Source organism: Ambystoma mexicanum, chromosome 7p (assembly GCF_040938575.1).
Source record: "Ambystoma mexicanum isolate Mex_15411 chromosome 7p, UKY_AmexF1_1, whole genome shotgun sequence".
NCBI classification, from domain to species: Eukaryota; Metazoa; Chordata; class Amphibia; order Caudata; family Ambystomatidae; genus Ambystoma; species Ambystoma mexicanum.
The window spans coordinates 35,739,740-35,767,078 of record NC_090939.1 but is presented as its reverse complement, the minus strand read 5'-3'; the positions used below and the strand labels follow the sequence as shown (position 1 = coordinate 35,767,078).

Sequence of the window (27,339 nt, the reverse complement as noted above, 5' to 3'; positions counted from 1 at the left end):
CGCCTCTGACACTGGGATAGGAGCTGTACTATCACAAGTAGATGAGAAGGGTAAGGAACACCAAATCGGTTTTATTAGTCGCCAGCTTAAGGACAGAGAGCTCAGATGGTCCACGGTAGAGAAAGAATGTTTCTCTGTTGTGTGGGCCCTAAGGAAGCTGAGGCCCTACCTCTATGGGACCCACTTCACTGTGCAAACTGACCATAAGCCGTTAAAGTGGCTAATGAACATGAAGGGGGAGAATCCAAAGTTGCTTAGGTGGTCCATAAGTCTACAAGGCTTCGACTTCACTATTGAGCATAGGCCAGGTGTCCAACATAGCAATGCTGATGGGTTGTCCAGAATGTTTTACCGACCTGAACAAGAGACTCATCCAGGGGTGGATTAGTTCCCCCTGTCCATAGTCTGGGAGGGGCGAGTGTTAGGAAAGATTTCGTAATTGTAGGTAATTTTCCTTCCATGTGGCAACCCCTAAACTTTTTGCTGTTGTTTTACACCTTGTTCTTGACTTTGCCAGAGAAGTGCAGCCTTCTGCCGCACTCCTCTGGGCTTTCGCTCCTTTCTTACGGGGAAACTGACATGCCCTTAAGACAGTCAGTACCGGGGAACGCTGTTTCCCGTAGTTTCTTCTATCGTGTTGCGGCTTTAGTGCAACATGACACAAGAGGGCACTGTAAGCTAAGTTACAGCTCTCTTGGGTCTCTAGCCTTCTACAGGCCCTAGATACTCTTTTAGGATGGTATTTGATCGGTGCAAGTCATTCAGGGACTGGAATGGTGGCAGCGATCGTTTTGTTTATTTTGAGCTCCTTTTGGCGTTCTGAGCACGTTTTTTGCACTGAACCCAAAATGGTGGCCTGGCTCCCAAAATGGCCAGACCACGAGGCTCCTTTGTCCCGTCCACTGACAGTCTTACTCCCTTCACCTTCCCCAGGTCGAGCGACCCGGGGCCTTCCTTATTTGGGCATGTACTTTCCCGCGAAACGTGGTTGCTTTCGCGGGCTTCTACATGTCGTTTGTGTGCCTCCAGGGTGTGGGCTGTGATGTCTGGTCCCAATACACATCCTGGGTGCCAGAGAGTCTAGGGTGGTGTGAATGCCTGGGACCACTGTGGTCCGTGATTGGTCCACGTATGGTATGTGTGTTGATGAGCGGATCTCCCATTGGCTCCCCTCCGTTTTGGCGCGAAGGGAACCGTGGATAAGAGGGGGCTGGAAACACCACTACCATGTCGATCTCCTGAGTTCTCACGAACGAAGGAATACAGGAGCCAAGTATCCTGCAACCAAGAGGCTGGACCGAGGAATCGCTGGTGACCCGCTGAAGGAATCCTCCTTTGCACTGCTGTCGTCCTGTGAAACCCTTTCCTCCTTTGATCGAACCAGAAGGCCTGTACTGGTGCTTTGACCTTTGGAATAGCAGGAACAGCTATTCCCGGCGACTTCATCATCTCCTGCCAAGTAAGCCTTCGGAAGTGTCTCTGGGCCATCCAGTTGACTGACCAGCTTACAAGGGAGTCCTGCTCTGTAACCGCCGCCAGGTTGTGTTGTATTCTGAGTCCTTGTCACTCTCCCACGCTTCGTACACTTGGCGTTCCCAAGTCTGAAGGGAGGAGTGTACATTTGGCTCGAATACACACGGCCGCTCCGTTGTCCTGCTGCGGCAACAAACTGTGCTGGTTTCGTCGATTGGGACGTCTTTTTGCTCTACACGACTACGAGGTGTTCCCTGCTCTTCTGAACCTGCCAGCTGCTGAAACTAACGTGGAGAAGCCTGGGTCTGCTTGCTTCGGGGACCGGTGAGTAGTTTAGCTAGGATCTGGTCGCCCTCCTGCAGTATCCCATTGCTTTTCCCTGCTGTGTAAAAACAGCACCCTTTTGGCCGTACTCGCGCTCTGCTTCTGCCCGCTGTGGAGGCTGCGCTTGAGTTGCGGAACCTGTTCTCCTTCTGCTGTGCACTAACCCGAACTGCCTGACTTCCTCCGAAGAGCTTCCCCTTTTGCCCGTTGGCACCGGCGTGGCAGGTACTTTGAGCACAAGGCTCCACTCTTCGCAGGGCTCGGACTTCCATCTAGTTAGGTGCCTCTGAAGGCGAACTGAGTCTAAAGCGTTATCGCACTGCCTGTTTTCCTTCCCTGGCAGGTGGACTACACATTTCGTGCCTCTAATGCTTAAGACTGTTGTATTTGTATATATATTGTGTTGATATGGTATGTGTTGGTTTAGTATTGTGATATTGGGATTTTCTCGCTACGGTCATTGTTTTAAAGGCCTTAAAATAAATGTGTATCTATTTTTGATATAACAACTGTTTGGAGTAGTTTGTAAGCGCTCTTGCTTTGTGTGCTCATTGCGGGCTTTCAGTCACCCTCACCCCTCTTGAGACCTAGTCTTGACCGCCGCGATCGCTACCTTGATTGGTCTGGCTTGTCCAGAGGTTACCCTGTTCCAAGTAATTAGGTTGGCCTTCTGAACTTCTGCGCCACCAGGACAGAGTTCAGAAATCCGTCTTAACAATCGCCTTGTAGACATTGATCTTTGTCCAGAGGGGCATGGACTTGCTCTTCAGAAGTGGGTACAGCGCTGCCATCTTTCCTGTTGCCTTCTGCTGAGTATTCTCGATGTGGCTTTCCCAGTTGAGTTTGCTGTCCAGGGTCATGCCGAGGTAGCGGCTGCTGCTCTCCCATTTGATGGTCTCTCCGTTGAGGCTGATGTGTGGGTGCTCCTTGATCTTCTGGTGAACAGCGTTGCAGTTGTCTTGCTGGTGTTGAGTTCTATCCGCCAGTCGCTGTACCCATAGCTCTCAACTCACACGCTTTTGGCGGGTGTCACCCGCCTTGTAAAGAGTGGACTCACCCGCCAAGCCTCCTGCAGGCCCATTCATTTCAATGGGCCTCTCACTCACCAAAAACAAAATCGGGTGTTTTCACCCGCTTTTGCGACTCAAATGGTTGAGAGCTATGCTGTACCACTTCGCGACGGTGTGAGCGTTACAAGAGATCTCCTTTATTTGTGCGCCGAGCACACTTACGTTAACATGGATCAGCTGACCCTCTTCCGCATCTCCGCATCCACATGACAGCATAGCCCTCAACCATTTGTGTTGCAAAGGCGGGTGAAATCACCCAATTTTGTTTTTGGCGGGTGAGACGCCCATTGAAATGAATGGGCGTGCAGGAGGCTTGGCGGGTGAGTCAGCCCTTTAGAAGGAGGGTGACACCCGCCAAAAGCGTGTGTGTTGAGAGCTATGCGTGACAGCCAGCGATGCTACACTCTCAATCCGTAGACTACCTAACAAAATATTAACTTGGGTGAAAAAATGGAGAGTGCCCAGCCAAAATCAGGAGGATTGGTATGTATGGAGATGCCAATTGTATACTTTTAAATACCATATTTACAAGAAATGGAAACCAGAGATACTAAATGGCAGTACTGTGTTCTGAATGTCTGTCTATGGTATTGTTATGTTTCTAACTTTTGAGACCCATCCACAGCGTTTTAGGTTTGCTCTTGTTTTTCTTCTTATTTGGATGGGAGTCAGCTTCTTTCGGGCTTGTTTTGGAAGGCCATTGCGCTTATTTTTTCTTCCGACCTGGAAATAATGCGTCACTTCCGGCACTCTATGTGTTGACGGCCGCTCCGGCTGTCAGCGGTTTCTCCTCCAGCGGAAGCGTGTGTTTGTGGGAGATTTCTGCCCATGGAGGCCCAGGTGGCCGCGGGCGAGAGCCCGGCGCCTCTGCACATGGAGGCCCGGGCGGCCGCGGAGCAGAGGGGGGCGCCTCTGCGGACGCACAGCTTCCTCTTCGGCTGCGTGCTGAGTGCCACCCAGCGGAAGGTCTCCTTCCCCGGGGGCGGCGATGACCTGAGGGAGCAGCTCACTCTGCGCACGGTCAGCCTGGGCCTCGGCGCCGGGGACAAGCTGCACGTGTTGGAGGTTCAGGGGGAGACCCAGGAGGGCTCGGTAGCTCGAGTGCCTGTGGCCACCATGCGGCCCTCCCTTCTCACTTCCGTGTACCTGGGAGGCCTGGAGCTGACCCCGCCCGTCACTTTGTGGCTCACGGCGGGTCGCGGGCCCCTGTGCATCAGCGGCCAGCACCTGGTGGCCTTGAGGGAGCGCGAAGCTGAGGCCGTCAGGGCGGTGGCGAAGAGGAAAGCTGCCGCCATGGCATCGGCGGAGAGGGAAGCAGCCCAGGCAGCGGCGAAGAGGGAGGCAGTCGCCAAGGCATCGGCGGAGAGGAGGGAAGCAGCCGCCAAGGCATTAGGGGTGCAGACAGACACTAGGCTCGCGATGACAGCCCCGATGTTGGCGTTTCCCCCCAGCAATAGGAACTATGCGGTGTGCACTGCCCAAAAAGCAGCCCAGCATCCCCTGCCAAGCTTAGTTCAGAAAGAGAAATCCCCCCTCGTAGAAGAAATGAAAACGAAACTGGTCTCCCTCTCCTTACGAGAGCCCGGCCGCATCCCCAATACGAGGAGAATGTTTCGGAAGTTCGCCTATTACATGTTTTACACCAGCGGACAGATTGTGGAGGATCTGTGGGAGTTTGTGTTGTCAGAAAATTTAAACAAGCCGCCAGCAACCAAGGAACGTTGAATGAATGCTGTTATTTTCTTGGCGGGTACCTTACTGGGAAGGTGACTGAGCGTGTAGCGCTAGTTTCTCCTTCGTTCATAATGAGACGAGCTTTTTTAGTGTTCATTTGATAGCCACGTTTTTCCTATTGTTGGTGTTTGAATGATATACAGATGAACTTCACTTTAATTTCCAAACCTAACATTAAAACGTGCTTCCATCCCGTCGCGTCTGTTTTGTTAGAGTTTGGATTTTGAAGGAGTGGGGGGGCGGGGTGCCTTTCTTGAGAAAAGGCTTCTGTTAAGCAGACTTTTGTGTGTAAACGATTGACTTGGCTTTGATTGTGAGAATTTTCAAATTTCGAAACAAATGGCACTTGAAACAAGCAACATGGTAGCAGATAGGTAAAATGATGCAATTAAAAGTGGACTTAGTTCAAGAATTTAGGCTTCCAATTATCGATCAGTTACAATGCAAAAACTGGTCTGTAGTATTGATAATCTATAGAGCAGCCCATGTAAGAAAGATAAATGTGGATATGTGTGGGGAAGTGTTTAAGTGGAAGGGTCTGGGGAGGTTTTCCTAGATCATTTTTCAGATAAAATGTCTAATTGCAAGAGAAAGGAGATCTGGGCTCATAACCTGTCATGGGGGGGGTGGGGGGGCTGGCCAAAGACCCATGGAGATGTCGCTGGTGAGCTCTGTGCTGCTCCCTTTCCCCCCACACTGCCGATGTGAGCTCCGATGTTGGCTGGGACCCAGTGGGTGTTGGAGGGCCTCCTGGAGCACCAAGATGCCTTGCAGACCACCAGCGGCTGAGAGTGTAGTGGGGACAGCCACAGCAAAGTGCAGTGACGCAGGTGGGCATATATAGCCCTGCAACAGTGACAGTTTGTCAGGACGTCATAAGTGAAGGACCCAGCTAGTCTCAGGGTGAAGCCCAGAAAGAACAGCTGTGCCAACCGGAAGCAGCGGTGCAAGTCCTTGCTGCAAGTGCAGGCTGACACTATCTGGGCGCTGCTAAATGAAGTGAAGGGCCGCAGGCGGCATGCATTCTCCAATGGGGGCCTGAAGAAGGAGAGGGATTAAAGTGCCAAGAGAAAGTAGTAAAAGGAGGCAACAGAGGCAGACCCCTCGGTGACATAGACAAATACACATGTGAGTGTCCCGAGTAGCCAGAGGCTACTTGCATTGCCTTTGGGAGAGCAGAGGGATCCCTTTCCCTGGAACACAGCTGACTACTGGAGGGAGGAGAGTGTGGTTTGCAACTCTGGCCAAACGGGCCGTTTAAGGCAAGGGACAGCCTATGGGGCATTAAAAGCATCATTACACGAACAGGATGGACAGAAGAACCACCATACAGTGGCAGGCCAAGTCCACTCTTCTGGATTGCACGCACAGAGTAAACAGCATATCTGAATATGAATTTGATTCTTGGATGTTCTAACCAAGGTCCACTTGTTCCAAACGAAAGAAAGAATTAGTGCTGCCAGGAACCAGGCAGTGGTTCGGTTCAGAGATGCCTCCATTACAATTTTCCAGGATTTGGCCCAATTGACGCTGCAGAGACAGAAGAGCCTGAGGTTGATTATTGGTTGGCTGCATGAGAAAGGTGTCCGCTACTGCTAGACCTTACCCTTTGGGTTGCGTTTCACATATCTGATCTGATGAGCAAAGGTGAACTGGACCGACGGGCTTCACGTGCAGACTGCAGATGTCACATCCCTCAGGAAGCGCTGGTCCCTTTGGAATCGTTGGACTCGGATGCGCGTGCCATCCATCTTTACTCCCAAGATTGCGGGACACGCTTGCTGCAGCTGTCCAGTCTTTCGGGAATCTGGGAGCAGAGAAGCTACGCCCCCTCTACACAGCCCTGTATATAATTCATTCTCCACAATGTGCATACGCGTTGCTACTCTCATGAATCAATGCTGCGTGAGTATGAAAACTAGGTTTTTTCGCTTCCTTTTTCTGTCTTTGCAGTGAAATTTCTCTCGATCTATAAATCTCTGCCTTTCATTTCCAGACCTTTTCAGCTGCCAGCCCGGAATCCGGCGATTCCCTTTGGAAACCATCGGAGCATTTCCCCGCCAGCTTACGAGAACAGATTCTTTCCTGAGTTCGGTTTCCTTGCTACCCTCTCTACCGTGATCCGAACCACCAGGGACGTACAATAGGACTACAATTGCGGCCCCATCATATCCCCCTTCAGAAGTTTGCAAGCTCTTGTTTTCATTCTCAGCTCTTAGGTCTTTCCAGCTCCCATCTTTCACTGGTTTACTTTAACAGCACATGCTCCCACCTCTCGGTGGTGCAAGCAGTTCTGCTCTTACATCCAGGTACATTTGGCACTCTCGTGCTTCTTGAGCTCTAACATAGTGTTAGGTGACCCTCCTGCCTAAATGTCCAATGTTCCTTTAGCGGCACTTCTCAAGCAATGGCTTCCCTGAAGATAGACGCTGCATTACATACAGGTCTCCTTGAGGGTATAACTCAAGTCTTTCATCATTTTTTCCCTTTCTGATTCCAACTCTTCCTTGAAGTAACTTTCTACTCTCTCACTCTTCTGCTAGCCACAACATTCTAGAACCCCCTCGAAGAACATGAGCCGCTCGCCACAACATCAACATTAGACGTCCATCCGTTGCCGACAGGGTTTTATTCCCCGGAGGGTTTCCCTGGAGATCCTCTCTCCTTCTGGCCATAATTGCCATGGAAGTGAGAGAGTTGAATCGGGGGGATTACTACAATCATCACCATCTAACTTGCCAACCTTCATACCTGGACTTTTCGGAGGAACCCTGCATATTGGTGAGTCCATTGCTGATGGTATAATTCTTACATCAACCAGTATTAAAGTTACAGTAGAGGGGGAAGAAAGGCATTCTCCCTGAAAAGATGGCTGTACTCCTCCTCGGCCATATCCTAAAAGCAAAGCGAGGGATTCATGGACACAGCGAGCTTCTTGAGGGCAGGGTGCTGCTATCTGAGTTGTTGCACCTAATTGTTGGGCAGGGGCAAGACAGTGGGCAACAGAAGGAAGGTGGGGGCGGTCCTGATGCTCTGGCAGCACCACTTGTCCAGGAAAGTCCTATGGTTATACATTGGTCTCCTGATGGGTGCCTGGGAGGGTGAGGTGATTTCTGGACAAGGGAACAATGGTCCTTTATGTTGGTTGTGGGAGGGAGGTTCCCCGAAGGTTCTGTGATGAGGACCCATTCCCTGGGGGTGGACAGCAGGAGAGTGTTTTTGAGGGAGTTGTGTGGCGGGAGGATTGGGGGAGTTTTGGGTTATGTCAAAGTTTCACTGTGGCATGAAAATGGACTTTGGAGTGTATATTTTGGGTGGTTGCTTTTTGTGGTGGAGAGTTGAGTGGGTTGACCCTGTTACTGGAAATGGTTGAGGTAATGGTTTCCATGAATATTTGTGTCAAAAAGGAAATTGATGCTGAGGTGGAGATGAAAGCCTCCATTGTGTTCCTTCAAGAGACGCACCTGGTGACAGCTGACAAATGAGATGTTTCCCCAGAAGTTCTATGTGTTTTCTGGAGCAAAAAAAGGGGGGTGGGAATTCTGATTGGCAGCAGAGTTGACTTGGACCTGGGGCTGGGGATTGATTTTGAAGGGTCTGCCAGAGGAACAGCTTTTTAGCCCAGTGGTGCTTTATGCCCCAATGAAGGAGGAACAGGCATGGGGGATCTGGTTGGGAAGGATGCTTGGTGGGTCAGGTGGTGGTGCTAGGAGTTTCAATTGTGTGGTGAATCCCCTATATGCGTTTATATGCATGAATATAAGCTTCTCAAGAATTGACATGCTTATGGTGTCCACTACACTGATTTCCAGGGTAGACTTTGTGGCAATAGGTTTACGATATCTTTCTGATCATTCCCCAGTGGTGTTGTGGAGGGCAGTCCCAAGAGTACGGAAACCATGGGATTGCATGAATTCATTTTGAAGGATACGGCACTCGGCGCATATGAAGGAGGTTATACAGAACTATTTCTGGGAGACTGATACAGAAGGGAGGGATTGGCGAGTAGTGTGAGACGCTGCCAAAGCCGTAATTAGGGAGGAATAATTATTGAAACAGCAGCATTCTTGCGAGCGTGATATTTGGTTCAGCTGACATTGGAACAAGAACAAGCCACGCCCGTGAAAGCTCACACACACAAGAATATCCTGAGATATCTGAGGGACTTGCAAAAGTGTAGCGGGTGCTTGGAAGCCCATGGGGTAGATAAATCGGCCCAGGGATTAGTTGTACATTTGCAACAGCAGCCAAGCCAAACAGTGGGAGAGGAAATATATTATTCAGTTACAAAGAGGTGTGAACTGCAGAAGGGGTTGGGGGAAGAGGAGAGGTATAATGGAGGTGTACTAGAGGCAGTTAGTGGAACGAGAGACGCTCAATCCTACCAACCAAAGTTTTTCTACATGGCGAGCAGCACTATGTCAGCTATCCGAGGAGGATAAGGAGGCCTTGGCAACCCTGATTACAGCAGAGGAGGTGGGAAGAGCTATTGACTCACTACTGCTTAACAAAACTATGGGCCTCATTCCGACCCAGGCGGTAAGGGGTTTACGGCAGCATAAACAGCGCCGACCCTTACCGCCTGATTCCGAGGTCCCTTAGCGCCATGGAGGATTTAACACCTGCTTTTAGCAGGTGTTAAAATCCATGGCGCTAAGGGACCTTGTTAATTACGCCACCGTAATTTACGGTGGCGTAATTAACGCCTTCCCCACTCCCATTATGCCTTATGGGGCAAAAATGGGAATGGGGAAGGGTAAATGGGGATTGGGGACTTACCGCCCCGCCAACCTCGGAATGGGGCGGTAAGTCCGCCAACCACCATGGCGTAAACATAGTTTACGCCATGGTGGTAAAGGTACGACCCAGGCGGTAACTTACCGCCTGGGTCGGAATGAGGCCCTATGTGCCCAGATATGGCTATGGTAAAGGCGCGCAACCGAGAAGTGCCCTGGAAGTGCTGCTTAGCTGCGTTGAACCATGCCTCTTGTGGACACTCTTGAACTGTTTATTCTGTTGTTACGCTAATACTTGTGCTCACACATGCGTACAGATAGCTAGGTTACGTTGTTACCCTAATAGTGTGTTGATCCTTATTCTTAGATCTTACTGAAGATTGAGCGTGTTATACTGTTTTCAGCAACAAGCTCCGCCCCTAACAACCAGCACCACTGTATCAACAGACACGCATGCACAAATGAGAATGGCCCCGGGAGTGCCGCTTGGCTGTGTGGCGAGCAGCAGGTGGCGCTCCCGGGACCTTGTGGTCGCTGGTGCCACAGGCTTCCCCTTCATCACACAATATTCGGGCAAGTTGCAGCACCATTACACTACGTGCCTGCATTGATCATTGTTGTATTCTCTAATGTCTAAAGGCCCCTACTGAAAGAACCAAAACGGAATAAAGCTTTACTACTTTATTGATTGATATTTTATTTCTATCGCACTCGTACACGAGTGTTTCAGAGCGTGACAAGCCAAGGGAGGGGAACGGGAGAACAAAACAGCGATCTTAGTAGGCCCAGTGACATTGAGAACGTGCAAGTGCATGGGAGAGGGGGAGGGGAAAAGTGCATGTTAAGGGGGGAGAAGTGGAAAGTGCGAAGCAATGGAGAAACAGATAAATGATGATAAAAATATAAAAGGCAACAAACAGTGGTAGTGCAGCCAGTAATTGGCAAGTGCTAGGTTTAAGGCAGCAGACAGGGTAGGTCTGATAAGTGTAGGAAGAAAAAGGGGGGGGGGCTGGCTGTTTGGGTACAGCTACAGACCCAAGTGTAAGGGGTGGCCCGTAGGCAGTGCAGGAGGGTGAGCAGGTACCTGAGCCCGGAGGACAGAGGGTGGCCAGGTGCACGGTGCCGAGAACAGATCAGCAGGGGAGAGGGGGAGCGAATGCAGAAGAAAAGAGGAAGGTCTTGAGGTGCTTCCGGAACCGGAGATGGTTCTCCTCAAGTTTTAGAGTGGCAGGGAGGCTGTTCCAGAGGGAGGCCCCAGCCAAAGACAAAGATCTGCCCCCAGCTTGTTTCTTTGAAAAACGACTGACCCTGAGGGAGCTAGAGGTAGAGGAGTGAAGAGTTCGAGAAGGAAGGTATTTGCCGAGGGATTGCTGAAGGTATTTTGGACCCAGGCCCCAGAAAGCCTTGTGGACAATGCAGAGGGTTTTGAATTTAATCCTTGCATCCACAGGGAGCCAGTGGACAGATTTCAGAGCTGGAGAGATACGATTACTACCACATAATAGAGATACACCAGTCACGAGGTTCAGAGTCAAAAATGCATTTATCAATAACAAGCAGCCGCTCGGTTCCCCAACACCCCGCGATGTGTGCTTGCAGACACCGGGAGGGGCGAGAGAGCGAACAATGAACAAGTACATACATTTATACATTGATTCACAGTATTGGAAGTCATTGTCCAGCCCCCTTGCATGTAACTCAAGAGCTAGGGTTCACAACCTAACTACGTAATTAGCTTTACCTAAACATTATTACAACATTCTCTGCCGTCTTCCCCGAGACAATTTACTGTCTGGGAAGAAGGCAAATCCGTATGCGGGGGCATATCGCGTTCTCTACTACAAGGTAGCATTCCTAGCACATTCTCTGCTATTGCTCTCTTGGTCTGAGGTCAACCAATCCTAAGTAAATAAGGGTTTCTGTGGAGGAGCACGTACAGCTGCACATTATTCTATTTGACTGCTTACTGAGGAAGGCAGTGCTGGGACAGGATGGCACCTACATTACTTATTAGTCGTGCTCATGTATAGTTTCAAGGTTCTACAGTGTAAGACAAACAATGGCCCTCATTACAACACCGGTGCTAAACCATGGCGCTATTAGCACTATGGTTGGTGCCGGTGTTGTAACGAGTCCGCCATGGGGAAATACCACCCCATTCCAAGGTTGGCGGGGCAGTATTTCCCCATTTCACCATGGCCCTTCCCCATTCCCATTTTCGCCCCGTAGGGCTCAAATGGAATGGGGAAGGCGGCAATTACGGTGCCGCAAATTGCAGTACCGTAATTGCCTGCGAGGTCCCTTTGCGGGTCCCTACTTTAACGACTGGTCCAGACCAGCCGTTCATGTCGGGTCCCGCAAAGGGACCTCGTAGTAAGGCGCTAAGTGGTTAACGGCGCCGCAGCCTTTTACGGCGCCGTTAACCACTTAGCGCCTGGGTCATAATGATGCCCAATAAGTTTTAGCAGCTACACCATTCCTGCCTATGTAAGCATCTTAAGATTCATGCAGCGGTCTCTTACTGCGTACAAGCCAAAAATACAAATCTATGCATGGAGCATAGAACAGAGTAATCAAAATGGCGGATAGAACAAAATGGCTTCAGTCAGCTTATTCAGGTTCAATCACTGCGATATTATTGTGTGAAGCGAATGTGCTTAGGCCAACATATCATCAGGTGGTACTATAGGAAATGTTTTCACAAACCCTCCTTTTGGCCTAAGCCAAGAGCTTTATCCGAACAGAGCATCATCAGAAGACCATCTATCGTCATCGGAACACCCTGAATCGTTATCATCACAATCATTGATTGTCATGAATTCCTTTATAGTAACATCCTGCATTACTAAGGCGTTATTGATATTCTTAGGCAGGCGTGTGCTAGGTTTCAGTTTCATTTTACCAACGGCTTGTGCACAGCTACCCCCTATCATAGAGCAAATGGCAGTTAGACACTGAATGCAGCAACAACAGAATAATACTATGCTAAGACCGAAAATATTTTCCAACCCCAAGTCCGTAACAAATCCCAGAACACTTGCACTAAGGTTCCAGTTTCCATCGGGAACATGTAGTTCGGTGCTTAAGGTGTGCAGCCTTTTTATTGCTTTGAATATACTGGGGGAGGAATCGGGCACGTAAACGCAACACGCAAATCCCACCATTTTATAAACACCACCACGCTCGGCCAAAATAATGTCTAGTACCATCCTGTTTTGGAGGGCTACTAGTCTAATAGCTTTTTGTTCCAACGTCATATTGTATAGGATGTCTGTAGTTTCGTTAATGGTTTTCTCTAAAACCCTGGGCAGTTTCCGAATGCCCTGTGTGAGTTTATTATCTGCCTTCAGAATGGTATAAAGGATTTAGCAACGTCACCCAGACTCTTTAGGGGTGTGTCACCATCCTCACCTGTCGGGGATGAGTCTTGGACACGTCAGCAGTAGTAGCAATATATACACCTGGCAGGAGTATCCCCAAATAACATGTACCTTTCCAGTCGCTTGGCAGCAATGGATATGCTTTGTCACCACAGACAAAATAGACGGGACCCCCTATGTACAATGGCTATCTTCACTCACCAATACAGCTGTGTTCATGCATCTATCGAATTAGCCAATTGGTCGGGAACCCTCCTTTCGTATATAGAATAGGACGGAGTGTGGACTATGATTAATAGTGTAAGAAGGTGGCATGGCATCCTTATTGCCCACAGGAGCCATCTTGAAAGTAATCATGGATTGATAAGGTCTAGACAGTCCATCAACAGGTCTGGTAGAAGCAACATTTGGCTTGCTCCTATTCACAAACACGGAACATTCCAGGGGTGCTAGCACTAACCTTTCGAATTCATTGATATTCGGACCGTCGAAATTTCCAGTGATGCTATCATTCCACCTGCCGAAGAATAGTGCCCTAAGCGAGGCAATACAGGCAGTAGTTAAAGGGAGAGGATGTATGTACCAACCCAATCCCCTCTCCCCATGTTGCGGCAGATGTGAGCAGACCCAGCAATTAGTTTTGTTCAGAATGGCATGTGTCATCAAGAGAGGGTTGTTGTCGTAACCCCCTCTGTTTAACGTCCTGGGGACGAAGAGTATGCAAATGCACATATGGTGGAGGCACAGTAGAAACACTTGCAGTTGGCAATAGAGTATCAAGTAGATGCATATGCTTTAGGTACCACAGGCACCACAATACAGGTATCAATATGATTGCAGTGCAAGCTGTTATTGTGATCAGTATCCATTTGGTCCTAGGGGACCATGGCCCTCGATAGACAGGCCCAGTTCCAGCAAAACTATCAGTATCATCATTAGTATGAGCTGCCCCGAACATGGGCATAGTTTCTCAGTGTCCGTTAAGAAGCCTCATTGTTAGGCGTTTTTAGTTCATCCGTAGGTTGCACTTGACCATGTGGCCAATCTTGCTTGAAGGTAGCTTTGCAGGTGCCTGCCTCTTATCACACGCAGCAGAGGAATGACGAGGGACTGGCTCAACGTTGGTTTCCTGTGGGTGCTAATCAAACAGTTTGCAAAGGACTATGGTGTCAGAGCAATGACCTCATGCTTTTCCCCGCATGGGTCAAATCCTTTCACATTGAAAGAAAAAGCACCGGGAAAATGCGCGTCATAGCCTGTCTCCTGCTCATAGGCATTCACTCCATTTACTAGCCCTCTTCCTTCAGCCTTTCAAGTCAGGGTTAAAGGTAAAGGCTATTTCAAAACGTGGCTATATCCTGTTTCGTGGACATAGGTTGTACCTTGAAACACCAGGCACAGAGTGATCCTCAAACAACGCGCTGTTGCTCTCTGAGGAAAGTGAAGGCACAAAGTCGGTTGATAATGAAGGAGACAATGAGGGAGAAAATGAGGGGGGAGCTGCAGTCTCCCCAGGCCCCACGGGCTCAGGAAGCAATTTCGTTGCACCCTTCGTATCCTTGGTGTCGATCAGAGCAGGCTCGTTTTGAGCGTCGGGATCATCGATGTCCTTCACACCCCATTTGTCGTAGGGCCGAGGAAGTGGAACATGTGTTACATGCACTGCGTGGATCCAGTGACTCTTTCCACTCACTCCTATAGCTGTTGACGTGGCCAAGAGAACCTGGTAGGGCCCCTTCCAACGAGGTGCAAGGCAGGTGCCCCTCTCGAAGGACCCAGTTACCAGGCCGCAGACGATGACCTGCCCCATCATATTTGTCAGGAAGGGTTGTTCGCACCTGCTGGTGAATCAAATGCAAGTTGTGAGTCAACTGATCACAATAATCAGACAAAAGTGGATATTCTACATCTCTCAATCCTTTAGGCCCCGCTGCATTCCAGACATTGGCTGGTCTCCCATGACAAACTCATAGGGGGAGAGCCCTGTTTTTGACTGTGCGGTTGTTCGCATTGACAGTAAGACTATAGGTAAGGCGTCAGGCCATTTCAATTTGCTGTGCGCACACACTTTCACCAATTTGTTCTTCAAAATAATGTTTTGGCATCCCACAAGCCCGGCACTCTGGATGCATGGCCGAGTGGAAATGTTTATCGATCTGTAATCCCGCACATATTTGCAGTATGACAGCAGCAATAAAGTGCGGGCCATTGTCGGACCAAATTACTCTCGGCAGACCGAAGCTAGGAAAATATTCCTTAAGCATGGTCTTAGCCGTTGATATAGCTGTACAGTCTTTGAGTGGATAAACCTCAACCCATTTGCTAAAGGCGTAAACTACCACTAAGACATATTTGTAGTGTTGGGGAAATTCCATTTCAATAAAATCAAAATGTATCACTTCGAATGGCATAGAAGGAGGTCCAAAACGACCCATCGGTGTTGGTGTTCCCTTCCCAATGTTGTGTTATAGGCATATCATGCAACTTTGAACCAAACATTCAGCAGCTTTCCGGATATTAGCGTTATGCCAGACTGGATCTAATTGCTGACAAATCTTTCTAGCACATGTGTGTCAGGCAATGAGCCATGGGGACTATAGCAGTGACATAGGCGTTGGGTAACATCCATCTCTGTTTCTCATTGTCCACCCAACAACCCTCATCATCCAAACCCGCTGGACCCTCAGCCCACTGTTTAATCTGTTCAGGAATCTCTTTCACACTGCTAATCCCTTCTTCCATCATGCAAGTGCCAGTGACCCATCTGGCTGAATAGAACACCTACATTTTCGAGTGCAGGTCAGCGGCGGTCTGTTTGGCAATTCTGGTGGTAAATGCGTTTCCTTTTCCTACATCGTCCGTCACTTTCTGGTGTGCAGTGAATTTCATTATCGCTAATCGGGTAGGAAGTGCAAGTGCTGACAGCAATTGGACTATCAGAGTGCCATGTTGAATTTTCTTCCCATGTGATGTGAAGACTCCCCTGTCAGCCCATAGTCCTCCAAAATTATGAACCACCCCAAAGGCATACTGGCTATCTGTATAGATGTTCACACTAAGCCCTTCAGAAATCTCGCAAGCTCTAGTCAAGGCAATAATCTCTGCAGCTTGCACGGAGTTGTGTGGAATTCGTTTGCTCTCTAGAACAATCTTCAATGTGGTGATTGCGAACAATCTTCAATGTGGTGATTGCATAGGCAGTGGTGGATGTACCATCTGGCAGCTTAAAACAGGAGCCATCACAAAATAGCTCCCCTTCTGGATTCTTAATGGATGTGTCAGTCAAATCAATTCTGCCCTTTGTTTCTTGTTCTGTAACATAAAGGTAATCATGTGACATCTTGTCAATGCAGTCTGTCTCTTGTGGAGAAGGCATTAATTCAGCCGGATTCAAAGAACAACTTCTCTTAATTTGGATATGCGGTTCAAATAGACTCAGCTCATACCATGTTAGTCGAGCCGATGTGAGATGTTGAGTCTGCGTTCCGTTTAATAGAACGTCTATGGAGTGCATCACGGTTAAAGAGTGACCTAAAACCATACCCTCACTTTGTTTTACTGATGCAGCAGCTGCAGCTCTCAAACATCGTGGCAAACCACATGCAACAGGGTCTAATGTGGAGGATAAATATCCGCCCCTTGTTCTTGCACCCATGTTGCTGTGTCAAAACAGCCAGATTGCATCCGTCCCTTTCATGCACATACAAAACAAAGGCCTTTTCATAATTTGGCGTGCCCAAAACTGGCGCTGATCACAGCGCAGCCTTAAGCGAGTCAAATGCAGTCTGGCAATCCATGTCCCACGGTAAAGGCGAAGGAATGTCGTTCTTTGTCAATGCCAACCTGGGTTTGATCAACAGCGAAAAATTCGGGATCCACTGTCTACAATTCGAAGCCATGCCAATTAAAGCCCTGACCTTCTTTTGGGTATTTGGAACAGACATATCAGAGATGCTTTGTATCCGTTCAGGTGTCAGCCTTCTGCCTTCCTTCGATAGGAGAAAGCCTAAATAGGCGACCTCCTGTCGACAAAACTGAAACTTTTTCAACAAAGCCTTATGTCCATGTTCCACTAAATGAATGAGCAGCAACCCGGTGCCCTCCTTGCAAGTATCCTCAGAATCGCAGCTATAAGTAGGTCATCTTTATACTGCAATAGCGTGCATGTTGGAGGCAACTCAAGCATATTGAGCTGTTCTTTCAAATATCTACTGTAAATACTCGGACTCTGAGTGTACCCTTGCAGAACACGTGTGAATGTGAACGAGCGTCCCCCTAGGGAGAACGTGAACAAATATCTGCTATCGACATGCACAGGAATACTAAAGAAGGCGTTCTTCAAATCCACAACACTAAAATGTGTAGCTGTAGCTGGCATCATAGTCAGTGATAGTGGTGACATCGGGTACAATCGGGAACTGTGGAGCAACTATTTTGTTGATTGAGCGCAAATCGGAAAGGAATCGCATTATCCCCTTTCTTGTAGACTGGTAAAATCGGGCTGTTGCACCCACTACCCGCAATCTCTTCAATCACCCATCTGTGTATCAAATCAGAAACAATACTTTTCAATGCGTGTTCACCTTTGACCGAAATTTTATACTGCGGGATACCACCCCTCGGTGTATCAAATCAGAAACAATACTTTTCAATGCATGTTCACCTTTGACTGAAATTTTATACTACGGGGTATGTGGCAATGTAACACCAGGTTTTAAAACAATTTTCACTGGCTCAACCTGTAAAATACCAACATCGTTGTCATTCACTGCCCATAAACGTGTGGGAACCTTACTGAATTCATTCTGCAACGGCATAGACAGATATTGTGAAGTGGGAGTTTGTTGGGGCGAAATCGTTAAGTACACTCCATCTGGAGAGCAGTAAATCACAGCATTCAACAAATTCAATCCCAACAAGTTCTCGCCACAATTCGTAATCAACAAAAACTGACAAGAACTAGTAAACGGACCCAGGGCAATTGGTACCGGCCGAGAGACCGGACTAACTACTGGCGTACCGGAGAACCCTACAGAAATGTTCTTCTGCCCAGACAGTGGTTTATCTGGAACCCGCAGATGAACACCTTTGTGCCCCTGTATCTACCAAAAAGATATGCTCCCTATTCTCTACCTTCATTTCAACATAGGGCCCTTTCGGAGCAACAGGAATAGGTACTGGTTCCAGAGCCTGCTTCGGGCAGTCCTAGCGAAATAGTACATCGTCAGATGTGAAGTCTTCAGAAAAATAAGCATTGGAAGGATTATCAAAAACATTTCCGCTGTTGGCATTCTGTTGCTGCCCCCCTTAGTTGTCTTGGGAATGTGTCGGTGAGTTATGGGAAAACGGATTCCCCCCTTGCTCCAGGACGGCCCCTTGATCGTTCCCTTGTGGTGTGTATTGACCCCTAGATTGTGCATTCTCACCTCTCGCTCCTCTTGCTATTTGCTGTAATAACACTCTAGTCTTCAAATCGCCCTTCTTCTTCTCCACTTTCTTTTTCTCTGCTTTAACCCTATTCTCTTAATACTGAGCCATGTGTAACACTTCGGATTGCGATTTATCTTGCCATGCACTCTCAGAGGTCATAATCAGTGATTGTATTTCCGGCAATAATCCACACACAAATTAATCAACAAACAATCTCTTCCCCGGTTCCGTACTTTAGCCTTGACCACTAAAATTGGAAAACACTTGCTCAAATCTATTAAAATATTCTGTTGCACCCTCTTGACTTCCCTTGCATACAGGCCGTAAGCTTGTCCCATATAATCCTTTTCTCAGGTACCAAAGTCTTTAATTTAGCCACTATGTTAGCTGGCAACATCAATATAACTTGTGGAGGTAATCTGCTTCCACAAATCAGCTGCAAGGATCACTGGAAACAATAAATCGATATCACCTAAAGTGAAAACAGACTAGTTCAAAACAGATTCTATCTCCTTGTAAAACCATGCTGGATTCTTCCTAATATCTGGAGCTAACTGTTTAATGGTATTCACCTCCTGTCGGGAAAACGGGACGTGAACAAACTGTGACATATAGTGTGCTGGAATGGTAGAGGCGGTTATCGCCCCCGCAGAAGGTATTTCAACCTTCGGGACAAGTGTTGGAGGAACTTCTCTCATATGTAATTGCAAAGTGGGAAGATCTGAACGTCTATTTAGTAATAAGGCCAAATCGAGTGACAGAGAAGTCAATGTAGTTTCGGGTGAAAATGCTGTTCTGTAAATAACCATCAAATCGGCTGCACAACATACTTTTCTTTTCATGCATTCATCTTGTAAATACTTAACCATCACCTGTAACACTTTCCTTTGCATCGCTAGAGTATACTGGCTAAACGTGTCATGCACTTCAATGGGAAAAATAGCAACATACGAAATCCATTTAAGAGCGTCCGTCGTACAAATACACATCTCTTCACTAATGGGCTTCAATGGGGGGAGGAATCGCTTCTGCACATACAAAGCCTGTTGTTCACCTCTATCCATCACATCCTTATGCAAACGGTCAAGTTCTCTTTTGAATACAAATACTTTCGCAACCTGCTCTTGTACTTTCGCAGCGGTGTCCCTTGAGCGGGCAAAGAAATTCAAATCTCGCAAATCCTGTGGGACATTTGTGTCTGTCAAATCACTCCATATCTCAGCAAGGTATGTTCCCATTCTCGCTATCACAACTTTCTGTTCTAGAATACCCCCATGATCGGTCATTGCACTCAAAACAGCAGATTCATCACCCCCCTCTATGTATGTCTTGGCCCACGCATGCAATTCTTTCTCTCTCTCTTAAGTTATTGCACTACAAGTCGCTATTCTAGAATCAGCGCCCCCTTCATCAACCACTATGGGTGATAATAAGATGACGCCAACAACAATAAAGCCCAAACCAAAGTACACCTCTAAACTCCACTGCAATCTAATAAACACAAGATTCATGTCAAAACACTCAACAGAAATCTTTGACCTTCACTATGACAACGGCATTGAGATCTTATCACAGAAACCTGGCTGGACGACAAATACAAAATCACACTTCAAAGCTGCCTCCCAACCAACTTCAAATGCCTTCAAGTAAACAGAAAAAATAAAAAAGGAGGAGGCCTCGCACTAGCATTCAAAGGACACATGAAAATAAAAACAGACAAACCTCTCAACATCAACAACTGCAAAACCAGGTCATACACCTCTCAGCGAACCCAAAAACCAACATCACATTCATCCTGGTGTACAGACCACCAACCTTCGTCGATAACTTCACAGAAGCCATGACCAATATAGCCATCCAGCACGAACATCTATTTATCCTGGGGGACTTCAACATCTGGTTTGAAGAAAGTCACGCCAACTCCCAAAACTCACTGATTGGACAACTTACAACCATGAAACTATGACAGCTGGTCAAAGGGGTAACACACTCTGCAGGATACACCCTCGACACAATCTTCGCCAAGGAAAAACTTATCACCACGACACCACCGATACAAATATATGGAGCGACCATTTCATCATCCCATTCGTGATCAAACTACCAACTCAAGTCTACATCCAGCCCCCCAAACTCACAACCACCACAAAAAGAAACTGGAAAACCGTGAAAGCAAGCAACCTATTCGAAACAACTGGAGATGACCAAACCCTCAACTACAGAACTAGAGCTGGCAGACCTAGACGGGAAAGCAGAGCTACTTCACAAATGGATTTCTGATACAATTGAAGAAAAATTGAAAAGACCGCCCCGGAAAAAACATTCACCCCATCAAAAAAAAGAGCAATGGCAAAATGGTTCACCCCACTACTACGCACCATGAAAAAGGACAAGAAGAAGATGGAGCAGGAATGGAGGAAGGAATACAACCCAGACAAAAAAATACTGTTCCAGAAACAAACCCGCACATACAAGAAAGAAATACAAAAGGCGAAGAGAAGGCATTATGATGACAGAATCACCAATGCCACAACACACAAATGAAATGTTCAACATCATTAAAGAAATGCAGAACCTACCAGGCTGCGACTACACCCCAAACCCCCCAGAGAAACTCTGCAATGACCTGGCAGACCACTTCAAGAACAAAATCATCGACACCCGACAAATCATACAAAACAGACCAACCAACCACAACATTCAATCAACCGGACCTAACAGAGCCACAGCACAGACTCCAAAACTTTCCTGAAATATCAGCAGAGGCATTCGTCTTGCTGGTAAAACACAGCAAGAAAGCAGGATCGCCCATGGATCCCTGCCCCCCTGACATCTACAAATCAATCTTCGGACAGGGAGCGTCATCAGAATATTACAGAAACCTAAATCTCTCACTAGCAACAGGAACTGTACCAAGAAGCTTCAAATCCGCATATATCAAACCGCTTTTACAAAACACTAGTGGCGATGTAGACGACCTCTCCAATTACAGGCCAATTTCAAACATTCCCTACACAGCATAACTCCTTGAAACCTACGTATACAAATTAACCCAAGAACACGTAGAAAAACAGCACCTGCTAGACCAAGCACAAGTCGGCTTCAGACCTGCAAGAGGAGCATAAGCAGCACTACTATCCATTTGGGACAACCTAAAAACAAACGTGGACTCCAACACAACCTCAGCTCTGATTCTGCTCGACCTCTCCGCTGCCTTCGACACAGTTAACCATGACACCCTAACCAAAGGACTAGAAGACATAGGCATAATGGACATGTCACTACTCTGGATTAAATCATTCCTAGCAGAAAGAACAGAAACCGTATGGATAAAACCCTTCAAATCCACCCCACAAATTAACGACTGTGGAGTACTACAAGGGTCCTCACTATCACCACTGTACTTCAACATCTACCAGACTCCGGTAATTAGAATCTTCAAAAAATACAAAATTACATGCTACAACTACGCAGATGACACTCAAATCATCTACAAAATCGAAGACACTCAAGCCAATCACTGAAACCTAATTGAGTGTTTAAATGAAGTCTTTTACTGGATGAACGCCAACAACTTGAAAATCAACCCAGGAAAGACAGAAATCATGATTATATCCAAAAACCAAGAGACCAACACTTACATTCCATGGCCAACAGAAATGGGAGTTTTTTTCCTTTCCAGGTCATCATGTCTACCTGCCGCCAACGGTGCATTGATGTATCGCCTTCCCAAGGACGGCTGGCTGAGGAAAAAGCTTGCCCTAACACTAAGCTATTCTGATAAGTGCATCATGGCTTTAAAAAAACATGTGTTTCATACAGCATGTGTGTACTGTTTTGACAAGTGGAGTGAAGTCAACTTTATTTTTTCCTATGTCACACCGTACCAAGTATTAAGAAGATGTTGGCGGACTTCCTGCACCTAGTGAGGGGTACCACCAACAAATGACAGAGCATTCTCAGATTTGGAAACCCCTTTCTACAACAGCAGAGTTCAGAGTTCTTTTTGTTCTCGGTGTAGTATTACATTGAGTATCAAAATACAATAAAAGTATATCCCCTTTTAAATTGTCATCAGGGGGTAACTCTTCGGCCTCTTGTCGAGTTTTCTTGATCAATTCCTTTATCTTCGGCCGAGATGGGCCTACCCGTTTCAGTGGCGTAGACAGTGTGTACCACTTTCTTCACAGCCAAATAATGAAGCAGTCAAGTCTTTAGATGCTGCTGTGGTGTGAATTTAAGGTAATGCTGCTGGTGGCATGATTGAAGGACCCCACATGTAGATGGAAGAGGAGTGGGGTGTGGGGTAGAGTGGAAAGACACAAAAGCAACGTAAGGCTAGGAAGGGTGTATTTTGTCTTGTTTGCAACAAATTTAGGAGTCACATAGAAAAAAGGGGGGGGGGGTTTATGGCGACTTACCCTTACAGTTTTTCTTTCCACGATCTATCGGACACAAAGAATGGATGGGACAGCTTCACTTGGGTGTGCACTTTACTTTACGGGTGGACGCTTTTCATGGTGCGTTCCGACTGACCGGAGAGGTTCAAAATAAGTGTAATGAATCTCTCTGGTGGGCAGATGGGTATCTACATACCAGCATACCTCCTGAAGAAACTACAATGGATCCAAAATACAGCAGCCAGACTACTCAAACTATCCAGAAGAAACCACATCACTCCAGCCTTAAAAACACTGCATTGGCTCCCAGTCAAACATTGCATCACCTTCAAAACAATGAGCATAACACACAGGGCAATCAGCGGACAAAGAGCTGAATTCCTACAAAAGAAAATAACAATCTACAAACCAACGAGACTCCTCAGATCAATCAACGAAATCCGCCTGGAACAAAAACCATAACTTAATAACTTAAGAAAAAACTTGGGGGCTCCTCATTCTCCCACTTAGCCGCAAAAACCTGGAACAACATCTTGAAAGAAATAAGAAACACCAAAGACCACCTACAATTCAGAAAATTACTAAAAACCTGGCTCTTCAATGTCACAGATTCAAACTGAAAAAGGCAAAACAAACAAACGAGAAACACAAAGAAAAGGATGACAAAATTTAGGACGACACTGACAACATCCAGAACCGAATAAAGGAACTCTCACTACAACAAGAGAGATGATGCTAAGTTGAATAGGACACAAGCGATACCCGTGAGGACATAAATCAGCATCCCTAGCCAACTCCAGCCAACAACTTCACCCGCTCCATAATTGCTACCAGGTATCATACGTTGTGTGAACGTTAGCACTTGCCACACTTGAACTAAGTTGTGGATATTGGCATGGCCATTGATTGAATGGAGTTGCGAATGAAGGCAGGTGCCCCCCTGGACGTAATTACACGTTTCGAAGGGGGTTGGGAGCGGTAGCATGCATGAGCAACTGAATAAGATGATGAATGCCGACCTGCTGCAACATAGGGATGGAGTAATCTTGGCTGACCGATGCCGCGCACTGACTGGATTGGGAATGCTCCCTGGGCCAGAATGAAGGGACGCACAAATGCCTGCCTGCCTCGTATACAGGCAGGTGTCACGTAGGTGGCCGGTGCCCAAATTGGACAAGGTTATAAATGTGAGTGGATGCCAAGGGACTGTGAGTGTCGGACGACCCCAGATCTGGACGGCGACGCAGAGATGCTCACGCACCCCACCTGGAGATAATATGGAAGTTTAGTGCCTCGATTCCAGACAGCAATGCCAATTAACCAATCCACTAACAATTTCACCCCTCTGCATACACCTCTCAAACTCCAACCAAACACAACCACAAGCTTACAACACAACAATCTGCACAAACTTCACTACACTGCAACAACAAAACAAACCGCACATAGACTCGCACAACAGCACACGACGGCTACCGACCGTAAAAACACCCTAAACTCAGCCAATGGACTTACCGGGCTGAGGCCACCAACAGCACCTCACTGCTGTCTTGCACTTTTCCAGCTTATTCCCACTAACTCACCCTCTACCCCTCCCTTTTTCAGAGCCGCCAGGGGACCACTCCGGTGGTGATAGTGTGCAGTACAAATATCTTTTAACATTAACATTAACAATGATGCGAAAATGTATTCTAAAATATCTGCCAGACGATTGATGGGTATTTTCCTTAAGCATAGTCATCCTAACCAGGCGGGTACTGGGCAGCCACACTCAGGGTAACGCAAGGAGGGCTGTGAATGTGCTTGATTGGGGAACAAGAACGGGACAGACGTTTTCGCTGTTGGCTCTAGACACCAAGCATGCTTTTGATAGTTTGAACTGGGGCTACTTACTGGAGACTTTTGGCTACAGCCTGATATTCATTTGAATGGTACTGGTGAATTTCCAGGTCTTGTGGATACGTCTGCTGGTTAATGGGCGACTCTCAGAGGCGATTGCCATCAGGGGAGGTACGAGACATGGCTGCCCCCTCTCGCTGTTGATCTTTGCTACGGCAATGGATCCTCTGGCAGCGGTGACACAGGGAAGAAGAGATACGGGGGTGCAGGGAATTGGGTGCTCGCATAAAATTGCTCAATACACAGACAATATACTGCTTTTCTTGTGTGACACCTCCCACTCTGCCCAAGGTAATTTTTGTTTTAGAGGATTTTGCAGGGGCATCGTGATTCAGGATTAATTAATTCGAAGGCATTAAACATATCTGAGGCTCCTGGGGAGGTGGAAGGGTGGAGTAGGGAGTTCCTGCTTAAGTGGGCAGAGTCCACCATAGAATACCTGGGAATTAAACTTACAGCAGATGCCGGATTATATAGGGCTAACATAACTCTGTTGTGGGCAGCACGAGCAGATGATCTCCTGAGGTGGCATTAGCAGGATCTGACTTGGTTCGCTCGAATTGCAGCCCTTAAAATGACACTGCTTCCACGGCTGTTATATGTGGTGAGTTCATTGCCGGTCGAGATACTGCTCCAATGGTTTGGGCATTGCAGAGAAAGATATTCTCCATTTGGCAAAAGATGAATCCTAGGATCCCTAGGAGTGTGCTTATGAGAGCTACGACGCTGGGAGGTCTGGGAGTCCCCGATATTGAGAGATATATAGTGGCGGTGCAGATGGGCCCAGGTGGATAGCCCGAAGGGGTGACGCAGTCTGGAATAGGGTGCTACATCAATTCCATTGAGGGTAATACCGTTTCTGGGTAACGTGGCGCAGGAAGCAGAGGGAATCCCTTTGAAAGTGACCAAATGTGCCCTGCTCTATTGGAACCAGGTTGAAATGTAGGGGCTTGGTTTCTGGACCGGGCCCTTGTACGTCGGTAAGGCATAATTCAGAATGTAAACCCGGCTGTTCGGACAGGTTCTGGGAAGGCTGGGAAAACTCTTCTACACTGATGTTAGCAGACTTATTACAAGGAAGGTTCACCCTATCTTTCGAGGATATGAAATAGAAGTTTCAGTTGAGCAAAAGGGAGCGCTTTCATTATGTACAGTTACGGCCCTGGAATTTGCAGAGAGTGCTCATGGCGGCCGGTACCAGACAGCCAGTAGTTTCGGAAATGTCAACGAGGGATGGACTCCCCCAGAAGAGAGTTACACAACTTGATTGTAAAACACAGCAGGCCTGGAAGATATGGATATCACAATTCCTCCAGAGGTTTGGGTTCAAATCTGGAGGAGGGCCCAAAACGGCGTTGAGGTGCTCCACAATAAGAGAAGCAGCAAACAAATTATGTTTTAGATGGTATCTCACACGGCAAAGGCTTCACGAGATGCATGCCCAATATTCACAGTTATGCAGGAGAAACTGTGGGGAGATAGATGATCTATACCACATGTGGTGGTCCTGGTCGAAGGTGAACATATTTTGGAAAGAAATCCTGGGTCATATTAAGGATATTGTTGGAGTTGCATTGCCCTTCTCTCTGATCACAATATTACTGGGAGCAGCGGAGGAAGGGGTGTATGCAGCAAGTCGGTTGCGGGCCACCTTGCTAGAATGGTCCTGGCACACCAATGGAAAAATGGAGGGCTGGTGGTGGCATTATGGTGGCTGAGACTATGAAAAAGGTGTGCGCCTTAGTGCATGCCTCTTCCCAGAAATTCCTACGGGTCTGGCTCCCGTTCCTTGAGTGGGCGGAGGAGCGAGAGCATCATTATCATAGACCAGCATTGTTGAAGCACTTCACGATCTTGTAGCGGCACGGTCCCACCAGGTATATAATGTACTAACAATCAATTGGAACAGACTAGTCAATGCCACAGTGGTTGTTAACTATTTTTGAGTTACAATGGTTGGCTAAAATATGGTAATGGTCCAGACCGATGTGATTTTTTTGGTTGGAGCAAAGTATCTCTGTACAATGTATGTCAGTAGACATGTATGTTATATGTTGGATCATTGCCAATAAAGAAAGTTTACACACAAAAAAAGAACCTGTGGTGGAGAAGATTAATTGAGTTCTGCCCAAATAGTGTGTGGCATGGTCCTGGCTGGCAGGGGTTCCGCTGTTTAAATTAAGAGAGTAGCTCCAGGGATGGTTAAGTAATCCTCCCTATTCCCAAAACCACAATGGGCCTCATTACGAGTTTGGAGGTAGCCATGCCCTTAATAAGGGCATGGTTACCCCCAAACTCTGGTCCGGGTTCCCTGAATGGGGAAATACCGGGCCATTCAGACCTTGGGGGGGGCTCAATGGGAATGGGGAGCATGCTAACAACGGGCCCGTTAAGCCAGGGTGTTACGCTCACCTGACTCCCACGGAGGCGCAGGTCTGGTTTGGAGTGTTGTTGCTTCTTCTATGGTGAAGCGCAGGACCCGTAAGATGGACTGGACCGGACCTTCGAATCTGGCTTGTCTGGCTCACAGGAATATCTTTCTGTATGTGAAAAGGGAGTGTTAACATCTGCGGGAGAAAGTATAAGCCTCCCGCTCCCTTCTCACCCCTCTACGAAACCCTCCTGCGACCCCCACGTGAAGTCTCACCTTAGGGTTTGAAAGGTTGAGCTCTCCATCCTGCTTCTCATGCAGGGGCGCGTTGTATCCAGTTACTTCACTGGGATTTTGATTGTAGAGGGTTCAAGTTTTGTTTTCCCGGTATAGTACCGTAAGGATTCTGTTAATGAGTATGATTCCGCAATAATAATTGTTCGTTGTCTCTTTTTCAGGTGCGGAAACTATTCCGAGAAGAGCTGTGGAATCGAAGAATGAGACTCTGGTGAGCTTGATGAG

The 27,339-nt window shown here is 47.5% G+C and overlaps 1 protein-coding gene across 1 annotated transcript; it reads left to right on the top strand.

The window, feature by feature from the left end:
- Positions 1-3,695: 3,695 nt before the first annotated feature.
- On the top strand, positions 3,696-4,592 carry LOC138525886 (nucleoplasmin-like). The gene has a single exon (XM_069636174.1). It carries the CDS (start codon positions 3,696-3,698, stop codon positions 4,590-4,592), a length of 897 nt encoding a protein of 298 aa, XP_069492275.1.
- The last annotated feature ends 22,747 nt before the right edge of the window (positions 4,593-27,339 follow it).